At 42.1% G+C, this 22,256-nt stretch overlaps 3 protein-coding genes across 4 annotated transcripts; 1 reads left to right on the top strand and 2 right to left on the bottom strand.

The window, feature by feature from the left end:
* Window positions 1–699: 699 nt before the first annotated feature.
* pdcd11 (programmed cell death 11) lies at window positions 700–13,902 on the bottom strand (the record flags this gene model as incomplete). The annotated part of the gene is made up of 36 exons (XM_079219553.1): window positions 700–871; window positions 1,033–1,198; window positions 1,440–1,593; window positions 1,754–1,922; window positions 2,124–2,374; window positions 2,565–2,708; window positions 2,806–2,937; window positions 3,121–3,267; window positions 3,463–3,628; window positions 3,864–3,986; window positions 4,152–4,274; window positions 4,370–4,426; window positions 4,747–4,924; window positions 5,041–5,143; window positions 5,277–5,366; window positions 5,508–5,604; window positions 5,767–5,829; window positions 6,012–6,508; window positions 6,659–6,771; window positions 8,254–8,406; window positions 8,482–8,695; window positions 8,780–8,950; window positions 9,165–9,359; window positions 9,455–9,580; window positions 9,725–9,976; window positions 10,081–10,227; window positions 10,558–10,618; window positions 10,714–10,838; window positions 10,957–11,169; window positions 11,376–11,483; window positions 12,146–12,321; window positions 12,500–12,620; window positions 12,714–12,875; window positions 13,015–13,179; window positions 13,344–13,484; window positions 13,801–13,902. The coding sequence occupies 36 exons, from the start codon at window positions 13,900–13,902 to the stop codon at window positions 700–702; spliced, it is 5,577 nt and encodes a 1,858-aa protein (XP_079075679.1).
* Window positions 13,903–14,653: 751 nt separating this feature from the next.
* atp5md (ATP synthase membrane subunit k) lies at window positions 14,654–16,166 on the top strand. Its single transcript, XM_079219581.1, has 4 exons — window positions 14,654–14,727; window positions 15,632–15,736; window positions 15,854–15,947; window positions 16,044–16,166. The coding sequence occupies exons 2-3, from the start codon at window positions 15,650–15,652 to the stop codon at window positions 15,941–15,943; spliced, it is 177 nt and encodes a 58-aa protein (XP_079075707.1). The 5' UTR covers window positions 14,654–14,727; window positions 15,632–15,649; the 3' UTR covers window positions 15,944–15,947; window positions 16,044–16,166.
* Window positions 16,167–16,267: 101 nt separating this feature from the next.
* taf5 (TAF5 RNA polymerase II, TATA box binding protein (TBP)-associated factor) lies at window positions 16,268–21,937 on the bottom strand (the record flags this gene model as incomplete). Of its 2 annotated transcripts, none has more annotated exons than XM_079219557.1 (11): window positions 16,268–16,770; window positions 16,891–17,068; window positions 17,529–17,706; window positions 17,817–17,981; window positions 18,879–19,008; window positions 19,104–19,224; window positions 19,311–19,446; window positions 19,905–20,068; window positions 20,178–20,493; window positions 20,611–20,839; window positions 21,520–21,937. In XM_079219557.1, 11 exons carry the CDS (start codon window positions 21,935–21,937, stop codon window positions 16,556–16,558), a joined length of 2,250 nt encoding a protein of 749 aa, XP_079075683.1. In that variant the 3' UTR covers window positions 16,268–16,555. The 2 variants fall into 2 exon arrangements, with proteins under 2 accessions (XP_079075683.1, XP_079075684.1); XM_079219558.1 differs by having other exon boundaries at window positions 20,611–20,828; window positions 21,509–21,937.
* Window positions 21,938–22,256: the final 319 nt, after the last annotated feature.

The following is a 22,256-nucleotide window of genomic DNA, read 5'->3' on the forward strand; positions in this document are numbered from 1 at the left end:
CATGTCAGTCACCCTATAACCCTGTGCCACACATGCATCTTCAATACTGCCAATGTAGGTGAAATGCTCCAGCAGCCAGAGGTCAGCCACCACCTCCGGCTGAAACCAAGACCAGCGGGAATATAACCATGACGAGTTAAGTAGACAATATTGTTACCGATTGCGTCCCATGACCTTTCCTTTTAAAAAGAGACTGATAGAAAACTAGTCTTGCCTGTATGTATTGTATGTAAACATGTCCCTATATATATTGTTATTTTGTATTTGTTGCTTTTAAATAAAACGTCACGTAATGTATTGTAATGGTGTTTGATTTATTAAAAGGCTTACCGGAATAATGCTCCCACAAGTGTTTGAATGAAAATGCAGTAAATTAATAGTTATTACACAAGTTATTCTCTTTATAGCTTGTTCTTGTGCAACATTGACTAATGAAATGCAAATACCAGTTTCTTTTAACCTTTACAGATCTTTCCAACCCACTTTACAAATGTTTGACTTTTAGGTCCACAACAATAAAAATTTTTTTTATAAAAGCTAAATTACAAGCTAATAAATTGATTATTTTGCAGAGGAACCTATATGAGCACCTGGAGCCACAAGCTTGTTTGTGAACAGGTGTGAGGCTCAGACCGGGTTCAGCAAATTGCAGTCCACACACACGTACATAATGTGTGTATTATTGTGTGCGTTAGGTCATTAGTTGGCAGCCTCTGTGCCTTTAGCTTCCACAAACTCCATGGCCTTCTCTTTGACGGCCTGGATGCTCTGCGGGGTGCCGTGCTTCTTCTCGTACTCCAAATAGCGCTTGAAGAAGAACTTGATCTTCTTCACTGAAACACTCAGGTGGATCACACGATCAAACAGCTCCCTGCAGGAGACACCAAAAAGCACTCGTTATGTTTGATCATAAATGCATATCTTAGCAAGTGTAGTTCCCTATATATTGAAATAAAAGCTAGAAGGAATGAAACAGAATGTGTTAAAAGTAACAATGGTGAGGCAAAAAGCAAAGTAAGGGCCATGGCTCACCTGACTTCCTTCTGTGACCCACGTTTGACCATGAGGTCGATGAAGACGGACCAGAGGTCTGTGCGTTTCGGGTAGCTTGTCAGGACTTTGTCAAACATGGTGCGACCTTTCTCTGAATCACCATACCGGAACTCCAGCTGAGCGAACTTGGCGATCACATCCACACCTGTGAGGAAGCATGACAATGCATAAAGGTTAAAACCTGTGGAGATAGACAGCTGGGACGGGGGAAGCAGAATCTGAACGGTTACACACACACACACACACACTGCACTTTGACACAGACTGCACAGTTGAAGGGATGAGCACTCGCTGGTTTCGGTCAATGGTGGTACAACGATATAAATATACAGCAAATGGTTTTGTGAGAATACAGTTTGGTTCAGTGTTTGGGCAAACCATCTTACTTTCTTTGGAGGGCAGACTCGTCAGCGCCCTCTGCAGGAGAACACTGGCATTGTCACTCTGGCCCTGCTGGAGCAGGAAGGTCCCGTAGCTCAGCCACACGGCCTTATTCTGACGGAAACGCTTCACCATCGTCTTGTACAGGCCATCTGCCTCCTGGATAAACACGACATAGAGATGATCACACACACACACACACACACACACACACACACACACACACACACACACACACACACACACACACACACACACACGTTAGTGTGAACACAGTGTTTCAGCGTCAGTCTCGACCAATACACTCAGTGGATCGTACCTTTGTCTTGTCGGACTTTGCGTAGATGTCAGCCAGCTGCTGGTACACGGGCATGGGCTCACAGAACTGCAGCGCTCGCTCAAACACTTTCTTCAGGCTCTCCTCTGTGCCATACATGTTCTCCAGGTTAAGCAGGGCCACCCACACATTCAGCTTCTCCTGCTCCTCCCTGGACGAATACAGGTTTTACACAAAAAGTAAGTAAGTAAAGTAAAACCTTACCTCAACAGAGCCTAGACAATTACTAATCATAAGGGATGAGAGCATCCGGTCAAAACAAAACAACATTAGATTTTTAGTGGTCACCATCTAAAAACAAATGCATTATCTTAATGAAAAGCTTAAACATGTTTATCTATAATTCAATCACCTAAAGGAGATAGTTTTTAGGGCCCTCTCGGCCACAGCGCGGGCCTGCTCGATTTGGGTGGCCTGTAGATGGTTAGCCATATACTGGAGCCAGAGCAGTGAACTGTTGGGTGAAGCGAGGAGCAGGCGCTCGAAGGCTGCTGCATCTTGAGGTCGCAGGCTCGGATCCATTAGCTCAGTCTCCCGCTTTACGAGGGCCTTCTCTGCTTCCTTTTTCTCTTGCTGAAGCTCATGACGAGACTTTTTCACCGGCTGGTAGAGGCGAAAGACGGGAAGGACGATGAGTTTGAGGGTAGAAAATATTTAGAAACAGAAAAGATGTTTTAAATTACAAAGACGTTGAGAGATCATCTTTAAACCGATTACAAAAACAATGACAGAATGTTGAATTCCTTCAATAAACCTAAAATGATACATGCATGTATTTTTATGATCAGCTCACCTTGCTGCTTCCATCTTGGTCCTCTCCATCACTGGAGTCGCCCTCCTGCGCTGCAGAGGCAGGCTTCAGGGAGCTCAGATGCACGTCCCAGGAGAAACCTGCTGCCACCTGCAGTCTGGACGGACCCGTTGAGCTGGGTGTCACCTGTTGACAAAGAGGAGGGCATTTATTTTTCAGGTTCTAAATAATAATATTACTGTACCAAATCTATGGAGATTTGTATGAATGTGCATTTGCTTACTTTTACAGAATCAGATTTGGGCTTTTCATCTTTATTATCCTCCTCTTCTCTGAAGTACACTCCTACTCTGCTGTCCTTGTCATCGGTCTTTGCTTTCTTCTTCTTGTTTGCGACCTGGGACTCTGCTAGTTTCTGAGAAATTAAACCACAGTAAAGACTACCATCAAAGATAACATAAACTGTAACACATAAGGGAATCATCAAGCATTTATCAGATTGTATTACGGGCAGACTTAAGGGTAATGAATGATTGACCTATGTGATGGGAGTTAACCTCAGCACACTTGAAAAGGCGGAGTTGTGGCCGTTTCTTACCTGCTCACTCTCAGGCGCCGTGCGTTTCGTCTTCTTCAAGTCATATTTCTTCTTCTTGTCTTCTCTAAAGTTCACTTCCACACCGCTGTCATTGTCATCGGTCTTTGTTTTCTTCTTCTTGTTTGGGACCTGGGACTCTGCTTGTTCCTGACAAATGAAACCACAGTGAAGACTACCATCAAAGATTACATGAACCGCAACGCATTAGGGAATCGGGGACCATCAAGCATTTAACAGATTTTATTACAGTCAGACTTAAGGATAATGAATGATATATGAAGATGGCATTACGGGGGTTAACCTCAGCACAGTTGAAAAGGCGGAGTCGTGGCCGTTTCTTACCTGCTCACTCTCAGACACGGCGCGTTTCTTCTTCTTCAAGTCATATTTCTTCTTCGCCACTCCCATCAAACACAGCGGCAGACCGAGAGACTCTGGAAGGACGTCTGCCTTCCCGGTGTCCCCAGGGAGCAGAGAGAGGTTGACCAACTTCTTCTTTCTGTCAATACTGAGGACAAGAATAGAAAGAGCTGCAGACATGATGACAGAATTGACTATAAAACACTGCTACCTGAAGCTGCACTGGGCAAGATGTGGAAAGACACTTAATCAGCATTACGGTGCTTGATTCTCCTCGTTTGTCCAAATTGATTTTTTTATGTTGGTTATGACGACTCATTCCTTTTGTTCTTATGATTTGAAACACTATACGATTACAGAAAGAAACCCAGGGCTTTTTTTACCTGTGGATCTTGGTCGTGAGCAGGGTGTTGGGAGTCAGGTGCTCAGCAAGGACCTTGTGGCTGTTGACAAAGTACTTGGTGGACAGCTGAAATTGGGCTCTTCCTGTGATGCTCCTTGACAACCTGGAAGAAGAACATGAAATGAGGATGACGACAATTACTGAAATAACTAAACCTGAAACTACATTTTCCAGTTTCTATACAGTTTAAATATTAATGCAATAGCTATCCAGTCTAATGTCAAAGAAAGTTGAAGCTAAAGTTCAGTGCTGGATAACTTTCTCTTACTTGATGAAGACCCCCTGCTCTGCCACAGATTGGATGTAGCCTCTGATTAACTGGCCTTCCTGCAGGTTGTCTATAGACAAAACTTCTGGGTCCTTCGATGGCTTGGTCTGCTCTGGGTTCAGCCTTGAAGAGCAAAGTTAGGGTCAACCAGATGTTTTTATGAGATAAGTGTCTGAAATTGATACACAAACTCAGAAATGCAAAGGACTCGGTCTTACCTTGATGGACGGAGAGACAACTGCCACTTGCGATTTTCACCCCCAAGGAGGAAACACCTGAAGAAAAAGAAGAGGCAAAAATAAACTCTTCTGATCTGATGGTGGCAACAATATACTTTTTTTTTGGTTTAAGTTGTTGATAATGTGCCAGCAGATGCCAATAAATGTATTCTGGGCGTTGTGAAACAACAGCATTCATAACGTAACAAAAAAGGCACAAATGATTAAAACCGTTTATTCTGTTTACCTGAACTACAAAATAATAAAAGTTAAGTAATTTAGTTACGGTTTGTAATTTAATTGAAACATCACTAATAAATCAATGCACCACATATTAAAAGGCCTTTCAGACAAAGGTTGCTGCTGCATCTCCTAACCTCAACAGTTGATCCTTGCTGTAGGGGGAAAATGGGTTTGGCTTGTAGGCATCAGTCAGGTCAGTGACAGCAACTGTTCCCACATTGCCAAAGGGAAGTTTGACCAGGAGGCCTATTCGGGGATGAATATCAGTCACCATCCCCAAAGCTACACTGCCTTTCTCTAGCTTATGGACACCTTGAAAACAAAAGAAATACAGAATCAGATAAATTGTTGTCTGTGTATTTTATAAACAATCTGAACAGCCATGTGAAACGTAACAATGGGAAGCAATAAACAATTAGATTAAAAACCTGTGAGTGACAGCATGAAATGGTGAGGTTTGGACTTAATTTCCAGTACTTTGGCATTGACTGCTTGGCCAAGCTTGTACGGTTTCTCCGGGTGCCTTGCATCCTGAAAATAAGCAGCATTTAGACAATCACAGCCATTTGAAATGATGGTTCATAATGGTAACCTTGGACTGATACAAATGATCCCACACCTCCTCTTCCAATACACATAGTGTATTAAAATACTGTAAACTTACTTTTGGATCGGTGATCATGGCCAGCAGGTCAACTATCCCATTAACACAAGGACCTGTGGTGACCTCCAAAATCTTCTTCTTTGGATTAAACTGGAGGCAGAAGCATGAACACACTGAAAAACTCTTCTGCAGTTTTGGATTTATTCTTGATTTAAAATGTATGACCGAAAACTACTTTTTGTGGAAGCTGCCAGAAAGAAAAAGCAAGTCACTATGATTGCCCAAACATACCTTTGATACAAAGCATGTAATTTCTTCCCCGGCCGTATAGTTGTTTAGTCCGTCTTTTCCTGCAACTGCTTTCAAATCGTAACTTTGATCCAATTTGCTGCAGAGATTAAAAATAAAAAACACAAACAAATAAGAAAAGGACCAACCCCAAAATGTGTAGCAGTGGGGTGATAACAGCTTCATGGTTACAAAATAGTCAGGTACCTGAGCAGTATATCATGATAATAACAATACTCAATGGACTGTGCTATATAATTACCTGGGTATAAGTGTGAGCTCAGGGATGGTGTATGTAAATCTGGGGTGGGAGAAGGGCAAGAATCTGAAATAAGAAACGCAAGATTGGTTCAATACAATTTAACAAATACACAGAAAATATCACATTCCACGTTACACTTTTACAGTGGTTGTTTAATTAAGAATGGAATAAAAACAAGGGGACAAAAGAAGGAACTTCCAATTAGAAATGTGTACTCCAACATGAGGCCCTTCAGCATACTTTACCTGTGACTGGAGGCGTCGCGCCCTCCGATGACCCTGGCGGTGACCTTACTGCCGACTGGAACCGTGGATGTGGGGAAGGACCCAATACACACTTGTGCAGGCTCCAGCACCTCAGAAACATGCACGGACCCCGTACTTCCATCCTCGAGTGTGACCTGAATGGAGGCGGGCTTCACGGTCCGCACTATACCATTCACGATTTCCCCGAAGAGGTGACCCTTAACGCTCGTCTGGTTTTCTGAGGGTGTGTGCTGTTGTGGTGCGCAGCGCTTCCACGACACGAGGGGGAGCTCCTGCAGTTGCTGGCAGCTGGGTTCTATGACCTCGACGGCCAAAATCATCCCCGCCTTCAGCTTCTCTGACTCGGACCGAAATGTCTCATTGAGGTGGTTGCAAGTTTGGATCACAGTCAGCTGTGCTGTGTCACCCAGTGAGAGGATGGCAAAGTCTTCGTTGATGTGCTGCACTATCGCTGTGTACTTTGATCCTTCAGCTAACTGTAAAGATACAGATGAAAACAAACATCACAAAAGGACAATAAGTTATATACACACACAATGTACATTAGTGTGAAATATAAGGCGGCTCCAGAGAAAGCAGTTTTGAGAAATGTTCAGTCCAACTTTCATTGAGAAAAAAATACTCACAGATTTCTTCTTGATCATCAGCTTGGGTAGGATGGACACATGGACACAGGTTGACTGCAAGTCAACATTGAGGATGACCGCAGTAGCTTTCTGACCCGAGGTCAAATTAACGCCTGGAAACAGTGCAGCCAACAGACAATTATATTCAGCAGCTTTCACAAAGTGATTCTGCAAAATAAATAAATTAATAATATGCTAAAGCCAACAGTGCAGCATATGACAGATGAGTCCTGTGTGCAAGGGGTGGGACACACGGTTCTCAAATAGGTGAAAAGATAATTATCTGTTCAATCAGATGAAAAAAACACTACTTTACAAGGTATGTAATGAGTTTACTCCACAGGGGGCCCCAAAGCTTTGGCATAAAAGATGCTATCGAGTTATGCGAGGATCCAGTGTTTTTAGAGTTTGACCCACACTATAGAGCACATATATCAAACTCAAGGCCCGCGGGCCGAATCCGGCCCGTCGCGTCATTTTATGTGGCCCGTGACGACCTCATGAACCCGTTTTCAGTGAATCACGGACCTTTGCGTGGGCTTTTATTTTGAAGGGGATTTTTTATGTGCTTCTATTTTGAAGGAGATTTTTTATGCAGCGGAGTGCCATCTATTCACACTCCTCAATGCGTTCACAACAGGCTTTACTTGCGTGAGTTTACACGTTGGACTATTTGTGATAGTTAAGCTTCATTACCGACTTTATTTCATGTTTGTGCATGAAAACACTGAGTCTGTTAAAAAGTTGAAGTTATAAAAATATTATGTGTATTGTATTACCTCATGTCCTTAAGATGCACTTTTTGGTTTTTAATTGAGTGTAAAAGGGAATATTTCAAACTATTTTTTTTGTGTTGGCATACTGGGATATTGTGTACTTTCTCAGTACATGCCTTTATTTGCTCACAATTATTTGTTGGACCAGTTATGTCCTTCTCAACTGTGACAAAAAAAGCTTTGAAGAAAGTTAATATAATAACGTGCGTTTGATCTTTTTCTTTGTTATTTTTGTTTTAAGTTTGATCTTTAGCAATGTGGGGTTCTTAACCCTAAATTAAATGGACTTCTGTCATAGTAACAGAGAAATTTGCTTCCATATATTTTTACATTTATATAAATGCATGTACAATATTTTTACACTTGAATAAACAATAATATAATACAAAGACAGTTAACATTATGTTGTGGAGGAGTTAAATGTATACAGTGTTACAGTTACAACCGGCCCTTTGAGGACGACCATGATGCTGATATGGCCTGGGGTGAAAATGAGTTTGACACCCCTGCTATAGAGCCTCAGCTGCATCAACTCGGCAATAAATACAGCAGCTGCATCATTTACTACATTATTTTGGTTGATGCAATCAAACCATGACAATCTGATACCAGCCTGTTTCTATTATGCATGTCAAGGCATCGCAAGAAACAAATGTGATGGCAATGACTATTGTCACAAAGGAACAGGAAAGACCACCAGCCCGAGCGCTACTGGGAGCCTCCCAGAGAGACGCCATGTTGGAGCTTCAAACGAAAGGGGACTAGGCATGGTGAGGAACAAGATCAAGATTTAAAATACATTTCTGGTTCAATACACACCCATGACATGGTGCCTGGTGGCCATTATGGTAGCACCGGCCAAATCGTCAGACTTGAAGGTGGCACCGCAATCGTCCATCGCAGTATCTACAGTCAACTTCAGCTTCTGACCAACAGTCAGAGCAGCCAGCTGCTGGCGAAGATCACTGTCCTCTTAAAGTAAAGACGGGGACGTTAGACACTGAAGACAAACTTAAAATAAAGAATTAAAGACCAATGCAATCATACCTCTCATAGCTAACATTTCAGTCACAACTTTTCTCTCTTGCAGGCCATTAATGAGTCTGGTCTGGGCATCACTCTGTGGCGATATGACCTCGGAAATCTTCAGTGTGACCAGAAAACGCTGTTTTTCTACATCCAGGTTGGTCACTTTAGCAATCACTGTCTGGCCCAGCTGGAAGGCAGTTGTTGTATCGATGAGGAACCTGTCTGTCATGGCCTAAAAAGAAGCAAAGCAGAGGAAGAATTTTAGCAGGGAAAATGGATAAAAAGTGTAGAAGTAAACATAAAGCCCATTACTTACAGACTTGGGTGCAAGACCAACAAGGCCGTATGGAAACTCTACAAACACGCCATAAGACATGATGTTCTTGATCCAGCCAATCAGCTGCATTCCAACTGTGACTTCAGAGAAGTCCTTGGCAACCACTCCTTCCTCCAGTGACCATCTCACCGTTGGTTTCTTGGTGATGGACTTTAACAGAGGAACAACTAAGGAAAATAACAACAACAACTTCCCTGCTTTTCAGAATTAGGAAATGTACTTCCCGATAAGCATCAAAGGACGGTAAAATAATTCCTACTGTACAGAATCAAAAATCAATCAATCAATCATAGCAGGTTGAGATTATCTCTTCAGTTGTACTCAGAACCACACAACATCTACAGACTTTTTTTATGAAGGATACAACATGATGTTTGTTCTTGCCGTAGCAGATGATGTTTGAGATGTTGTCTCCCTCCTGCATACTCTTCCACAGCAGAGTGCAGTTGGACATGTGATCAGAAAGGTGCATTGTGGGTAGTACAGCACGGGTCTCATCAGGGAGAATGGCCACCTCCAGACCGGTCTCTAACTTTTTCAGCACTTTAGCCTCCAGCCGCTACATCACACAAATACAAATGTTCAAAAATGTCAAATGTCGGTCGAAAATGTATAAATTGAGATGGAAGAAGAAAAAAAAAAAGAGACAATTACCTTTCCCACCTCACAGTCCAACTCGGGCAAGGCAGCTTCATCCGTCTCTCCCTCCATCGCTGCCTTAAATGACAGCACCATCTTCGACTTATCAGGGTCACAATGAAGAACTTTAGCCTTCAACACCTGGACAAATGGAAAAAACAAAACAACTTATCAGATGCCGATACTTAACAGTCAAGGTCTTGTTAATAAAAGGTTCCCAAACATCTGGAACAGAGAATACAAATAGACATGATCCTCTGTGTTCATGCTAATCAATCTCCTCACCTGCCCCACGTAGAAGACCTCCTCAGGATTGATGACTGGCTCAGAGCTGAGCTGGTGGAGCGGCACCAAACCCTTGACATTGTTGTAGAAACGAACAAGGCAGCCATAGCTTTTGATGGAGACAATGTAGCCGTGGGACACGCGGCCAGGACGGGCATCGCTAAAGCTAAGGAACAATGGCAGGGAGCTTTCAACCAGAGCCTTCTTTCTGCTCAGGTACAGCTTCTTTTTCTCTGCATCCACTGACATTACCTGAAGGAACATATTCACACAAAATATGAGAGATAATATACAATCTGCCACACAGATCTTATTCTCGTGGTTATCTCAGTGGATTAAAAGGAAACTGGACTGACCCGACATTTGATCTTCATGCCCTCCACGTACTTCTTCTCTGGGTTCTTGAGGATGATGTCAGACAGGTGTGTCTGGGGCACTAGGCCTTTAATGTGGTCGGACAGATGCACGATCATGCCGTGACTAAGCAGGGCTGATACTGTCCCCTTGGAAGGAGACACGGGGAAGACAGAAAAGGTGTGACAGATAATAGACAAAGTAAGAGAGCAGAACAAGGCAGGAAAACTATATTAAAAATGGACCAAATTATTGGCAAGGGAAGTTAACCGTGTCCAGGTCTAACCTTTCTTTGGGGGCAAATTTACAGAAATATACACTGATGTTAGCCAGGCTGCCTCTAGACATTCAACATCTCTATTTTAAACCATTGCATCAGAGTTCCAAACTCAAAAGAGGCTTTTCTAAATATGTTGTTGATGGAAAATACATTTGAAAAATGTCAAACTAGTCCTTAGATGGTGATGCTTTATTCTTACCTCTACAACCTGACCGGCCTGAAGATCATGATATCTATAAAAACGCTTCTCAATGATACTCCTGAAATCAAGACAAAAGACGATTGTCAATACATCACATTGGAACTTTAGAGGCCAATGTTACTATAGAACACACATAAATGAAGTGCAACATACTTCCGCAGACTAACGAAATGAATTTGGTCCATGGCGCTGAAGTCCAGTATCCTGATGGTGTGTTCAGGCTTAGCCAGCACTCTGTTTTCATTACCTCGCGTATTAGACTCGTTCAGGTGGTTCCTCTGTCAGATACATTTAAGTTATTACTGTAATGCTGAGTCAGCAGAATATTCACAGAGAGCATTTATTCTTCTTAATAGTCCAAACAGGCTTTAATATTCAAACATCACTGTGACTCACATGTACAAAGGCCATTGTTGTGTCCGGCAGTTCCACCATGGCTCCAGACATGTGGTGCATAGAGATCATCTTGCAGTCCTTCACCACCTCACCAATGCGGTCACCTCCAGCAGGAATGTGGTCAAGTCTCATCCCGGGCTGAAAGAGGTAGCTGCGCAGGCTCAGGCCCACTAGACGGGTGGACGGATCCACATAGAGCACACAGGCTCGCACCTGGGTGAATTCATGCAAAACAGGGTTAGCCTACCAAGTTCATACTCTAATATGAAACGCATTGTAAATCGGTTCACTGGTAACATTTAACGCCTTCATTTAAGATTCCTTTAAAAAAAAAGAAAAAAAGGGTGCATTTTAAATCGAGAAATATCAATTTCATTGACTGGCTCAAAGAGCTGAAAACATTAGCGGATCTGTTTTACCTCAGTTCCCTCAGTGTAGTTGGACGTCTGCTCTGGCTCCATGTGGAGAACGTCCACCTGGCCACTGAAGGAGGACAGGAAGTCCAGGAGCAGACCATGTTTGGTCACCTGCAATATCAACATATAGTTATTGCATGCAAGTTATTCAAATGAAACATGGCTCCACACTGAAGTTGTGATTGGGACTCTTTGAACAAGTGTATACAAGAGTGAAATTAGGATTCCTCCCTTCTTAATGTTCTCAGGCTTTATGCTGCAGCACACGGTCATTGTTTTAACGCTGATATGATGAGAAAGAAATTAGGAATACTTGACATAATGTGTTGCAATATATTTATTTAACCCTCATCCTGTTGTCATATCTCGCAGGTGCTTTATGCGGTAATTCCAGTTTTGATTAGTGATTTTTAAATTCCAAATGGTGCATTCACATGCTCCTCAGATGGTCCTAGTTTCTTCACTAGATAGATATATTTTTTCCGACTTGAGTGTGTTTGATGAAACAAAATGGACGCTACAAAGAAGATGTATTATATTCACTTGAATTGTCCCAGTCAAGAACTATTTTTCCAAAAACTACATGAATGCAGCACAAATGTCCTATCTCGCAATGTTAATGAAATTGAAACATTCTGTAATGCGCGTACAAACAAACAAAGTGACACGCCTGACCGAAGATCATTCACTGGATGTTAAAAAACAATTGTAGGCTGCCACTTATCCTCGGAGGGACGATGTACTCCTTACCAAAGTAAAAAGTATGTATCTACCTTTTTGATCGTAGCTTTGACCAGAAGGCCAGGCTGCAGGTTGGTGAGGTTCCAGCCCTGATCGGATTTGGCACAGGCCTGGACGACGGTCGGCGGGATGACAGAAAGGCGGACCAGACGCGCATCGTTCTTTACGTCTTCCAATTGAGCAGTCAAATACTGACCCACTTTCAGCTCTGGAGACATGAGAACACACAAAAGCTTGTGACATGTATTCTTACTTCTTTTCAAATCAGTTACTTTATGACGGGAAAAATCAAAAACTGGGAAACAACTGCTTTACTACTACTCTGCATCTGAAAGGATGCAACTGATATTTCCATAGTAAATGGCAAATTAAATACTTTGTCATACCTTTCTGGTTGTTGTGTTGGTCTTCTCCCACTTTCTTGGGCAGGAAGGCTTTGGTTCCACTGAGGCCAATGTCAACTATGTAGCCATGATCCTCCACACTCTCCACACATCCACTCAAGACCTGAGTTGTCACAAAATAACATTACAATAAATTGTTGAATAAAAAATATAAAATATTTACCAAATATTTAACTAAAGATCATTAAGGACTCACCATGCCAGCTTTTAGAGAGCTAGATGTAAGAGCCTTGTTCACCAGCTTTGGATTGATTGACAACTGGATGCTAACGGAGCCTCCTTTGGCGGTATCTAACTTGGCTATCACACACCTGATCACCATGCCAGGGAAGAAGAAATGTTCTAGAGAGCAGATCTCCTGTGAAGTAAAAACACAAGATACATTTCTTAAATATTACAAGATATCCTGGCACATGATTAAACTCTAAGACATAAAAGGGTTCATGTATACCCCTTGGTCTAATGTAGGTTACTTTCTGATTTTAGACTAAACGTACCTCTGTATCAGCTGAATCCAGTTGCTCGCTGAGCAGCTTGGTGTAGGAGTCACAGATGTTCATGATGCGGAGGTAGCCTTGCAAGCCACAGGGCAGGCTGACTGTCACCTCAAAATCAGTTACCTCCTTTACACAGCCCAGAATCAGGATACCCTCCTTCAAATTCTGGGAATGCAGAAAACGCACACAATATTAAACTTCGAAACGGAGCTTAATACGATTTGGATTCACATTAGTTTAACACCAAAACTCATTTTGCTGAGAAAACAAACCTACTTATCACATTTGACAAATTACAAACACACGCTGGTTCTCGACAAATGCATTACCTTGAGGTGTAGAATTTCCACACACTTGGCTGCTGCATTCAGCGTCAGACCATCTTCTTTGTCCGTCTTTGGCTTCTTGAGCTTCTTGTCGGCATCTTTGCCTGCCCCTTTTCTTTTCTTAGTTTCGGCCGGTTCATTTGACTGCGAGAGAAAAGCAAACCATCTTTCACTATGGAGGTCATTTGATCAAGTATACAAAACATAAGCCATACTTAATTACAGAGTTTTGTGTGAAAGGAAAGTAATGTTGACAACAGCTGATGAGAAATAACCACTTCCACTTCAGCAACACACTGCTGTCTGAGGAATACAATGCCTGTTATTGTGTGATAATCCTCATCATTTACACTTTTACCCAGTTCAGAAAGTCTTTTGCAACCCCCTGTTATTTGTCCTGACAAAGAAAAGTATTTTTACAGTAGTATGGCTATAAAGACAGAAAAGAGTAGAATTATACCTGGAATAAGTTGTCCACTTCTGTCCGCTGCACCACTATTTTACTCTCGGTGGGCTTCTTTGCAGTCCCTCCTCGAGGGAAGTCTTCTTCCACTGATGCCATGTTGGATGTTGTTTCAAAGTCTGTGGAAAATCCAAAAGACACTGTCACCGTTTTAAAACCTTTAACACGATCTGATGATACAAAAACATGAGGTAATAACTAGTCAAGCATAATTTGACCCAGCTCAAGTAACTCAACCATCGCGTTTTACGTCGGAGTGAGTTACCATTGCTGATGAAATAAATGCATAAAAATGATAGCATCATGAGGGACACAGGTAGCCGCTTGGCTCTCTCTAAACATACATCGCTTGATACATTAAACCCATATAAACATATGAACCAATTAGTTCGAAAAATATAGCAAAGTCCACAATAATCAGATGCAACACTGCTGCACATAAAGTTACAACTCAAGACGCACGAGACAACATTAGCTACCTGTATCGTATTTGAGCACTAGGGCTAAACATGAAGCGTGTTTACCAGCATAAAAATAGCCTATTCAGATAGAGGTAAACTCGACTTCGATCTAAACGTATATCAAACGATTCTTTCCGTGTTTATCATAAAAACGTGTCCCTACATCAAATCTCCGGCAAAACTCACATGTTGTTCAGCAACACGCCATGATCACAACCCGGAAGTAAAACTTGAGCGGGCGTTTCAGTCTGTCTCCAATCATAGACAAGTAAAAGTGATTGACTTCGACATTAGCCACTTAGTGGCCGTTTGAAACGCTAATATTGAGTGACATTATTTTGGACCAATAGGGACACACTTCCGGATTGCCAGTGTGGGCGGGATTTTCTACCAATTCTAGCATTGCGGCCTCTGCTGAAGGACACTTGTCTCGTTCTGTTTGCACAGGGGTCGAGAGCTAACGGTAAGTCACAACATATTTAGAAACAAACGACACCATTCACGTTTGGTTCAACAACGCTGAGTAGGGATGTAGCCACGTCATCTTTAAAACGCCTCTGTGATAATGTAGTATTTAATCAGCGTTTTGAAAATGCAACTAACTGACGTTAGCAGGCGGACCTAGCTAGCTTGCTAGCTAACAAGCTTTGCAGTTACTGGCTGATGAAAGTCAGTCTGAATAAAATGTGGGGTTAAGAAGTAGAAGTAGTAGCTTAAATGTGTTATTGCTCCAAATCATGTTTTTAGCGTGTTGACATTGATCATAGAAGCATGTCAAGCCAACCATCAGTAAAGTTGAACCTCTATCAGTAGCTAACAGCACATTATGTTTAGTTGACGTTAGTTTACACCTGTAAGAAAGTTGTGTGTGCGGTGGGACGAAATAAAAATGGCACTTGAATATTTACTGACGTTGACGTGCTTGAGTTGTTTTTTTCACACTCTGTCCTGTCGAGAGTAGTCTAGTCTTGTTAATTAAATTACAATGCTGTGTGGCTAATACCAATGTAAAGGTCATCTCAGTAGTTCAACTTCGATTTTGTCATTTCATTTGCTGATTATTTCTCGGCTATAAATGTAGTTACACAGATGAGTTTCCCAGGCTGCAAGGTGACTTCTTCAAATGATTTGCCTTTGTGCAACCAAAAATCCCCAAATCCAGAAATAATTCAAATATATTCGGGTTACCATCAGAGAAGTCTAAATAATGAATTCACAGAATCTTTCAAATTGCAATGAAAGTTTTTGGCAGTTCTTTTTCAGTTCCAGATTTGTTTGGTTCCACACAAGGTTGCAGTACCAAAGGTAAAGATTGAACTTGGCTCATGTACTCTGTTAATCACTCTCATGTATTCTCCTTGTTATAGGACCATTAACAATCCATCATGGGAGGACACGACGCAGGAACCCAGCACCAGTTCACTGGATTTGCGAAGTACTTCAATGCATACACGATCACAGGAAGGAGGAATGTGAGTTAACTTTGAATAAACTGTATTTTAATGCTTACGAGTGACACTGTCACGCAGGCTAAAACTGTCATGCCTGAATCTTGTCATGACATTTTTACATCCTGTTTTTCTCTTTAGTGTGTTTTGGCCACATACGCCAGTCTACTAGCCATTGGCCTTTTCTTCAAATTGAAGCCCAAGAAGCAGGCCGCTGTCACAGAAAAGTGATCATGTAAGTCTCTAGATCCTATTATTTTCCAAATTCATTGTACTTTATGAAAGTAATGCTCCATTTATTTAACTCAAGGCCCTCATTGTCTCCGTACAGGTGCCCATTTTGACCACCGTTTAACAGCTGGGAGAGGAGAAAGCATCTGGACATGCTTGTAATAAAATATCACTGTTTGGTTTCCTTATGTCAACAATAAAGAACATTTATGCCCAAAAAATAGAAAACATGTTTTTTTTTTTATTTACAGTGTACACCAATATAAAATACTATGATACAGAAATGTCAGCAATGTGTTGAACAAAGCTGTACTCATTGGCAGTGATTTGAAAAAAAAAAAAAGTCTTCAATCAACAATGGCACTCATCATGGCGAAGGGATATTTGCAATAGATCCGCTTGGATTCGTGGCCCAAATCTATGGGTCAGAACAGGAGTCGGGAACCGCACTTTTATCTTCTTCACAGCTAAATTCTCAACAGCTGTGATTTGTTGAGAATACAGTTTTTGTCCAACTGCAACACAAACCTATTAAATTACTTGCAGGATGGAGACTAGATTTGCTTCATTTCAAGCTTCTATGGATTATTTTCCTCATAGTTCAAGAATGTCTCATGGATTGTAGGAACCAGCAGCCAACAGCAGGTTCCTTCGCGTGAAGTGAAGGTGTATGACAGGTGTGGATTTTGACATGTAGGTGCCCAGCAGAAGCTCCTGGGAGTTATCTTGTAGATGGACGTGTCCTGTAGCCGCTGTGAAATCATCGGTCTCTAAATCGTCAAATGCTTTCAGAGCATTCCACAGACGAACCGTGTTGTCCATCGAGCCTGGAATAAAAAGATAACGCAGTGTCACTGCAACTATAATTTGAAGAAAAACTCCACTCAAATCTGCATGTGAATACATTGAAATCAACAGATAAAGTCAAATTAAAAGATGTCACCCACCAGAGGCGAGGATCTCTCCATCTCTGCTGAACCGGAGGGAGTAGATGGAGTCTGTGTGGCCTTTAAGCTCTCCAATCATCAGCCCATGACCAATGTCCCACAGAAGAACTCTGTTATCAGTGGCTCCTGAAGCCAAGAACTTACCATTGGGAGAGAAGGCCAGCGCATGGATGGGACCCTGGAAGACAGCGTTGAAGGCTGGCTGAGTAGTGGTCTCTGCAGCAGTCAATTCTGCTAGCTGTGCTGTGACACTTTAGCATATTTAACAGTGTAAAGGAAATTCTCTGAACAGCATTACTTTATAGCATCCACCAGAAATGATAGAGGTTGCTCCCAAACTCATGGGTGTGTAGACAGTGCATGTAATGTTAAACTGGCTAGCAAAATGTATTTTATTGGGATCAACTTAGTTTGGATGTTGAATATGCATCACGTCACAATATTTGCTGATGTGAGTCAAACTAAATGATTCCCTTAGATGCAAACTAAATGTAACTAAGGACATTTTTTAGTTTTGTTTACCTTTTGTAAATGCTTAATTTCATTACTTTAGACAAAAGATTAGGCGTTCATGATATGCCCCGACTGCAGAATGAGAAACCACAGACGTGGGGCTCTGCTCTGGAGACTCATCTGACCTTGTGACCGGTGAAGATGCGCACACAGTTTCCGTTCAGGACATCCCAGAGTCGGATGGTACGATCAGAAGAACCTGTGGCCACGTAATTGGAGTTGGGGTGGAAGCGGGTGCAAGTGACATCAGCTAGGTGACCAGAAAACATCCTCAGAGGCTGGTAGTGATCTGTTGCCCAGAGACTGTTCGAGAAAGTACAATGTTGTTAAACAATGACGGACATTGTATCTGCTGTGTATCGACAGTGTGTTTTTGCTCTGTCATTGAAGAATAGGGAAAAACTGTTTCTTACCGGGCAACTCTGTCGTGTCCCCCGGAGATAAAATAGTACCCATGGGGGGAAAAGTGTGTGTCCCACACGGGGTAGTTGTGACCTTTGTAGCCCACCAGACAAGTAAATGTTTGGAGACTCCACAGCCGGACTGTGCCATCTTCAGAACTTGATAGCAAGTAGTTTCTGAGAGTCAAAACAAGGGGGTCAACAGGAATTATGAGTTATATTAGTCAGGAGTCTCAACTTTGTGCCTCTTTTTAATACTCTAAACGTAAGCACATAGACAGACGATGATAATAATGTTATAACGTAAGCCGCAAAAATGAACAATTACCGGTAAATGATTTACGCGCAGTGAACACAGTATGCTCGCTTATTTACAGGAGTGCCTAATAGATGTAAAAAGCTGGATAGCTAAGAATTTCCTTCCATTGAACTCAACCAAAACCGAAGTTGTTGTTATTGTCTCCAGCAACACAAACATTAAATTTATACCTGCCGGAATACATCAGGCCTGTTGCTAGAAATATTGGCATCTTGTTTGACTGTAATCCAAGAGCAGAACAAAACAAAAAAATACAAAAAATTGTACAAACATGTTTTTTATCAACAAAGGTACATTGCCACAGTACAGAACTCAGCTGCCAGGCTTTTAACCAAGTAAACAGGTTTGAAGACGTTACCCTGTTTTTAGCCTCTTCACACAGGCTTACAGTCGGTTTTAGAATTGATGTTAAACTTCCTTTAATTACTTCTAAGGCACTAAACGGTTTGACTATTCAGTATACCTCAGATCTCTGTACGTTCTGCTCGTACTTTGAGATCCTCTGGCTTTTATCTGAACTCAGGAGTCGAGGCTCTGGAAGACCTAGCCTAAGGAAATACTGCAGGCTTCTTTTAAATCCAAGCTTAAAATATAATTGTATTGCACCGCCTTCCCTGATTTCACTTGAATGTTTAATGTGGTTTGTTTTATTCTTATAGTGCTGTGCTTGTATGTGTTCTTTGCTTACTATGTCAATAACTAACTTGGTTTTGATAAGCGCGATACAAATAAAGACTTTATTAGTATTATTATACCTGTCTGGGCTGAAGCTGATGCCATACACCGGGCCACTGTGTCCATAGAGGATCTTTGACTCGCTAGCCGTCTTCTCATCCATGATCCTCTCCAGCACATCGTCTGACTCTTTGTCAATCAGATTCAAGTCTTGAGAGAGAGAGAGAGAGCGAGAAGAAACTTGTGTTACAGAAAGTCCTAATAACATCAAGCTGGGTCACCATGGTCACAGTCTTGCACTGTACCTGCTGCAGACTTGACCTTGCGGAGCTTTTTCGGTGTGACACTCCACACCCGTACTGTGGAGTCAGCAAAGCCTCCTGCGACCAGGCTGGAGTCATCTGTGAAGTCCACTGCAGTCAGACCCTATAAGAATAATTAGAAATTATTCTTGTGTAGTTTACAATGAACTGTCTATTATCCATCACTTGCTAGGTTACAAGCTATATTACCTGGTAAGCATTGAGAAAAGAGTAGAAGCAGATGGAGGGGAGGTTATCTGGTCCCAGGCGGATCCTCTTGGTGGCCTCCTTCATGTACATGATCTTGTCCAGCTTGTCTGAATCCTTTAGTTCTGGAAGAGGGATCCTGAAAAAAGCAATGTCACCTGTCACTGACTGGTGCATCTACAAGCAGTTTAAGGATTTTTAAAAAGGAGCTTCCAAGTAATAAACTCAATAACTGAAATTATGACTCTTCTAAAACATAGGAATGTGTAGGCTAGAGGCTTGGATGTTTGGCAAGTACAACATTATTAACCGTCTTGTTCTGTATGTGGATAGGTCATTTCCTTCAAATTAAAAGTTTGAATTCATGCAATAATGTTTAACTGAAGTGTCCGTCAACAATGCAGCTAACTTCTAATGAATCATACTGCTCTGGCAACAACAATAGCTGATGGAGACAGAAAGAAAGGACCAGCACTGCACATTCACAGCTACGTAGAACGTAATGTCATTCACATACAGTGCAACAGGAAATAAAGCGGGACACATCTGGAATGTTTATGTTTACAAATTTGAAATATTCTTTCTCAGAATCTCTACCTAGTCTGTGCAGGTGCATGAGGATCCTGCTTCTTGCTCTTGGAGCCCATGCTGTCCTTTTTGGGTTTCTTCTTCTTGGGTTTACCCTCCTCATTCTCTGCCTCCTCATCCTCATCATCAAGAGGCAGTTCAATTTCTGGTTCCTTCAGCAGTCCATAGTAAACCTGTATTAATTATAATAAAACAAGAGAATGTCGTGAATTAATCAATTGTGAAAAAAGCATGGGGAGACGAAGAAAACATCATATTTGAGTGTTGGTGTATGAATCCAACCTTCGCCTTATTAGCCTCTCGTTTGCCCTCTCCTGCCAAGCTGCCAGACATGGCGTCAATCTGGCTCTTGCTGCGTGGCATGCCATCAAAGATGTCAATGTAGAGATGCTCTTGTATGATATTCCAGATCTGGTTGTTCTGACGCTCCTGCAGGTGCCTCTTCAGCAGCTGGTAAGAGTCACGGGAGATACGCAGGACAAACTTGCTGGTACGGAAGTCCAGTAGAGTCTCGTTGCCTCTCATGTGCTCCCTCTTGGACAAGCTGGACAAAATTCGCAAGTCATCTTCGTAGTAACACTCCTGATCGCCGCTGAACCTGAGATGGTGAGAAACAAGAGGTATGGTTTATCAACTGTGCAGGATTTAATACCAAAACAAAATCAAGTTCCGTGTTTATAGTTAGAAAGTTGTACGGTATGTCAAGGAAACTCACTTTTCAAAGAACGCCTTGGCCTCAGTTTCGTAATTGTTGTACACCAGTTCCAGATACATGTGCACAAACAGCGGGTAGAAGACTTGGGACAGCTCTGCTCGGTGACAGTCCAACACGGATTCTATGAACCTCTTCAGGCCGCTGTAGTAAACCGGGTACAGCTTTGGGTCTCCCTGCTGGCTGTAAGCTGACAGCACCACGTTGACGTCTGGCTGGTCCTCCCCAGCAGCTGTTGAAGAAGAAGTCTCAGTGAGATGTGCATTAAGCTAAGCTTCAAAAGAAAAAAGTATATAAATACCTTAACTGTCATTTAGGTAAAGAATAAAAACATTATGGCTTTATAACACAACGTTTAAACTATGTGACGATAACGATAACTAAGCAGGTGTGGGAAAAGTAATTTCTTCAGTTATTGTAATGACAGGTGTATCTAAAAATCCCAATTGGTTTCGTATCTTTACTTGCAATTACACTTGAACTGAAATGCAAATGAGTACATGTTGATTTGAAATAGTGGCCAATTTAACTGAATTGTTTTGTGAAAAAATACAAACTTTGGCATCCCTAAAGCCAAGGAAAAAGTTTGTGTACACATCTGAAACTCAATGACCAGAAACACAAAACTCCTCGTTGTAATGTAACTCATCCATCTCTGCAATACATACTGTCTTTATGAAGCTTTAACTGAGACTCAGAGGAGTTGGGATCAGCATATTGTAGTTTATGTATTTCTGGTCATTGAAAGCACGAGCATAGTAACTCTATAGTCATAAACGTGGTAGGTATAATTCAAAGAGGAAATACTTATTTCTTGCGTTAAATACTATATTAACAGCAAACGTGTGTATTGACGATGCAACAGCGTTTTAAAAAATAAAACAATCGCCAAGTTCTACACATCGTTCGGACCTTTAGTTGGCGCCGGAGCGACAGCGGCGGATGAGGCGGTCACCCGGCTGAGAAGAGAGCTCGCATCCCCGCCTTCTGCCTCACCACTTCCCGCAGCACCACCCGAACCGGCCCCGGAGGAGTCGCCCGCCTTCAGGTCCAGAGAATCCTCTGGTAATCCCGCTTCACGACGCAAAATGTCCACGGACTCGGTCAGTTTGTTCTTTCTCAGGAATTGCAGCACTGCCAGCAGCGTCTGCTGGTCCTCCGGGGCTCCCGCCGCGGATTTGTTACTTCCAGCCGAAGCACTGGAGCCGGGAGGCGTGGAGGGCGGTCTTGCGTCGTTTGCATTATTATTTGCAATGCCATCGCTTGATGGTTCTGTTTTTATGTCCTTTTCTTCGACCGCGTCGACCAGACCACCTTGTACGGCCGCCATTTTAAAAATGAAATGCGCATGTGCAAGGTTTAAAAACGGAAACCAATAGCGGTGTAAGATCAGATCACCTGATTGGTGCTTATTGATGACACGTCATCCTGTGGAGAGCAGAGCTCCCGCCTCCCACCAGCGCCTGTCACTCAGCGGAAACTGGTCTGCTGGTGTTAATTGGAACAATATCTACATGTATAACCCATAATTGTATCATCAACAGTTAATTTGAGCTCCAATAGTTCTTAAATAAAATGTATCCATATTTACCATGCATACCTATTGCACCTTATTTCATTTTCATTCTATGGAAACTCATGTAAACTGT

This window comes from Taurulus bubalis (assembly GCF_910589615.1).
Source record: "Taurulus bubalis genome assembly, chromosome: 6".
Lineage (NCBI taxonomy): Eukaryota > Metazoa > Chordata > Actinopteri > Perciformes > Cottidae > Taurulus > Taurulus bubalis.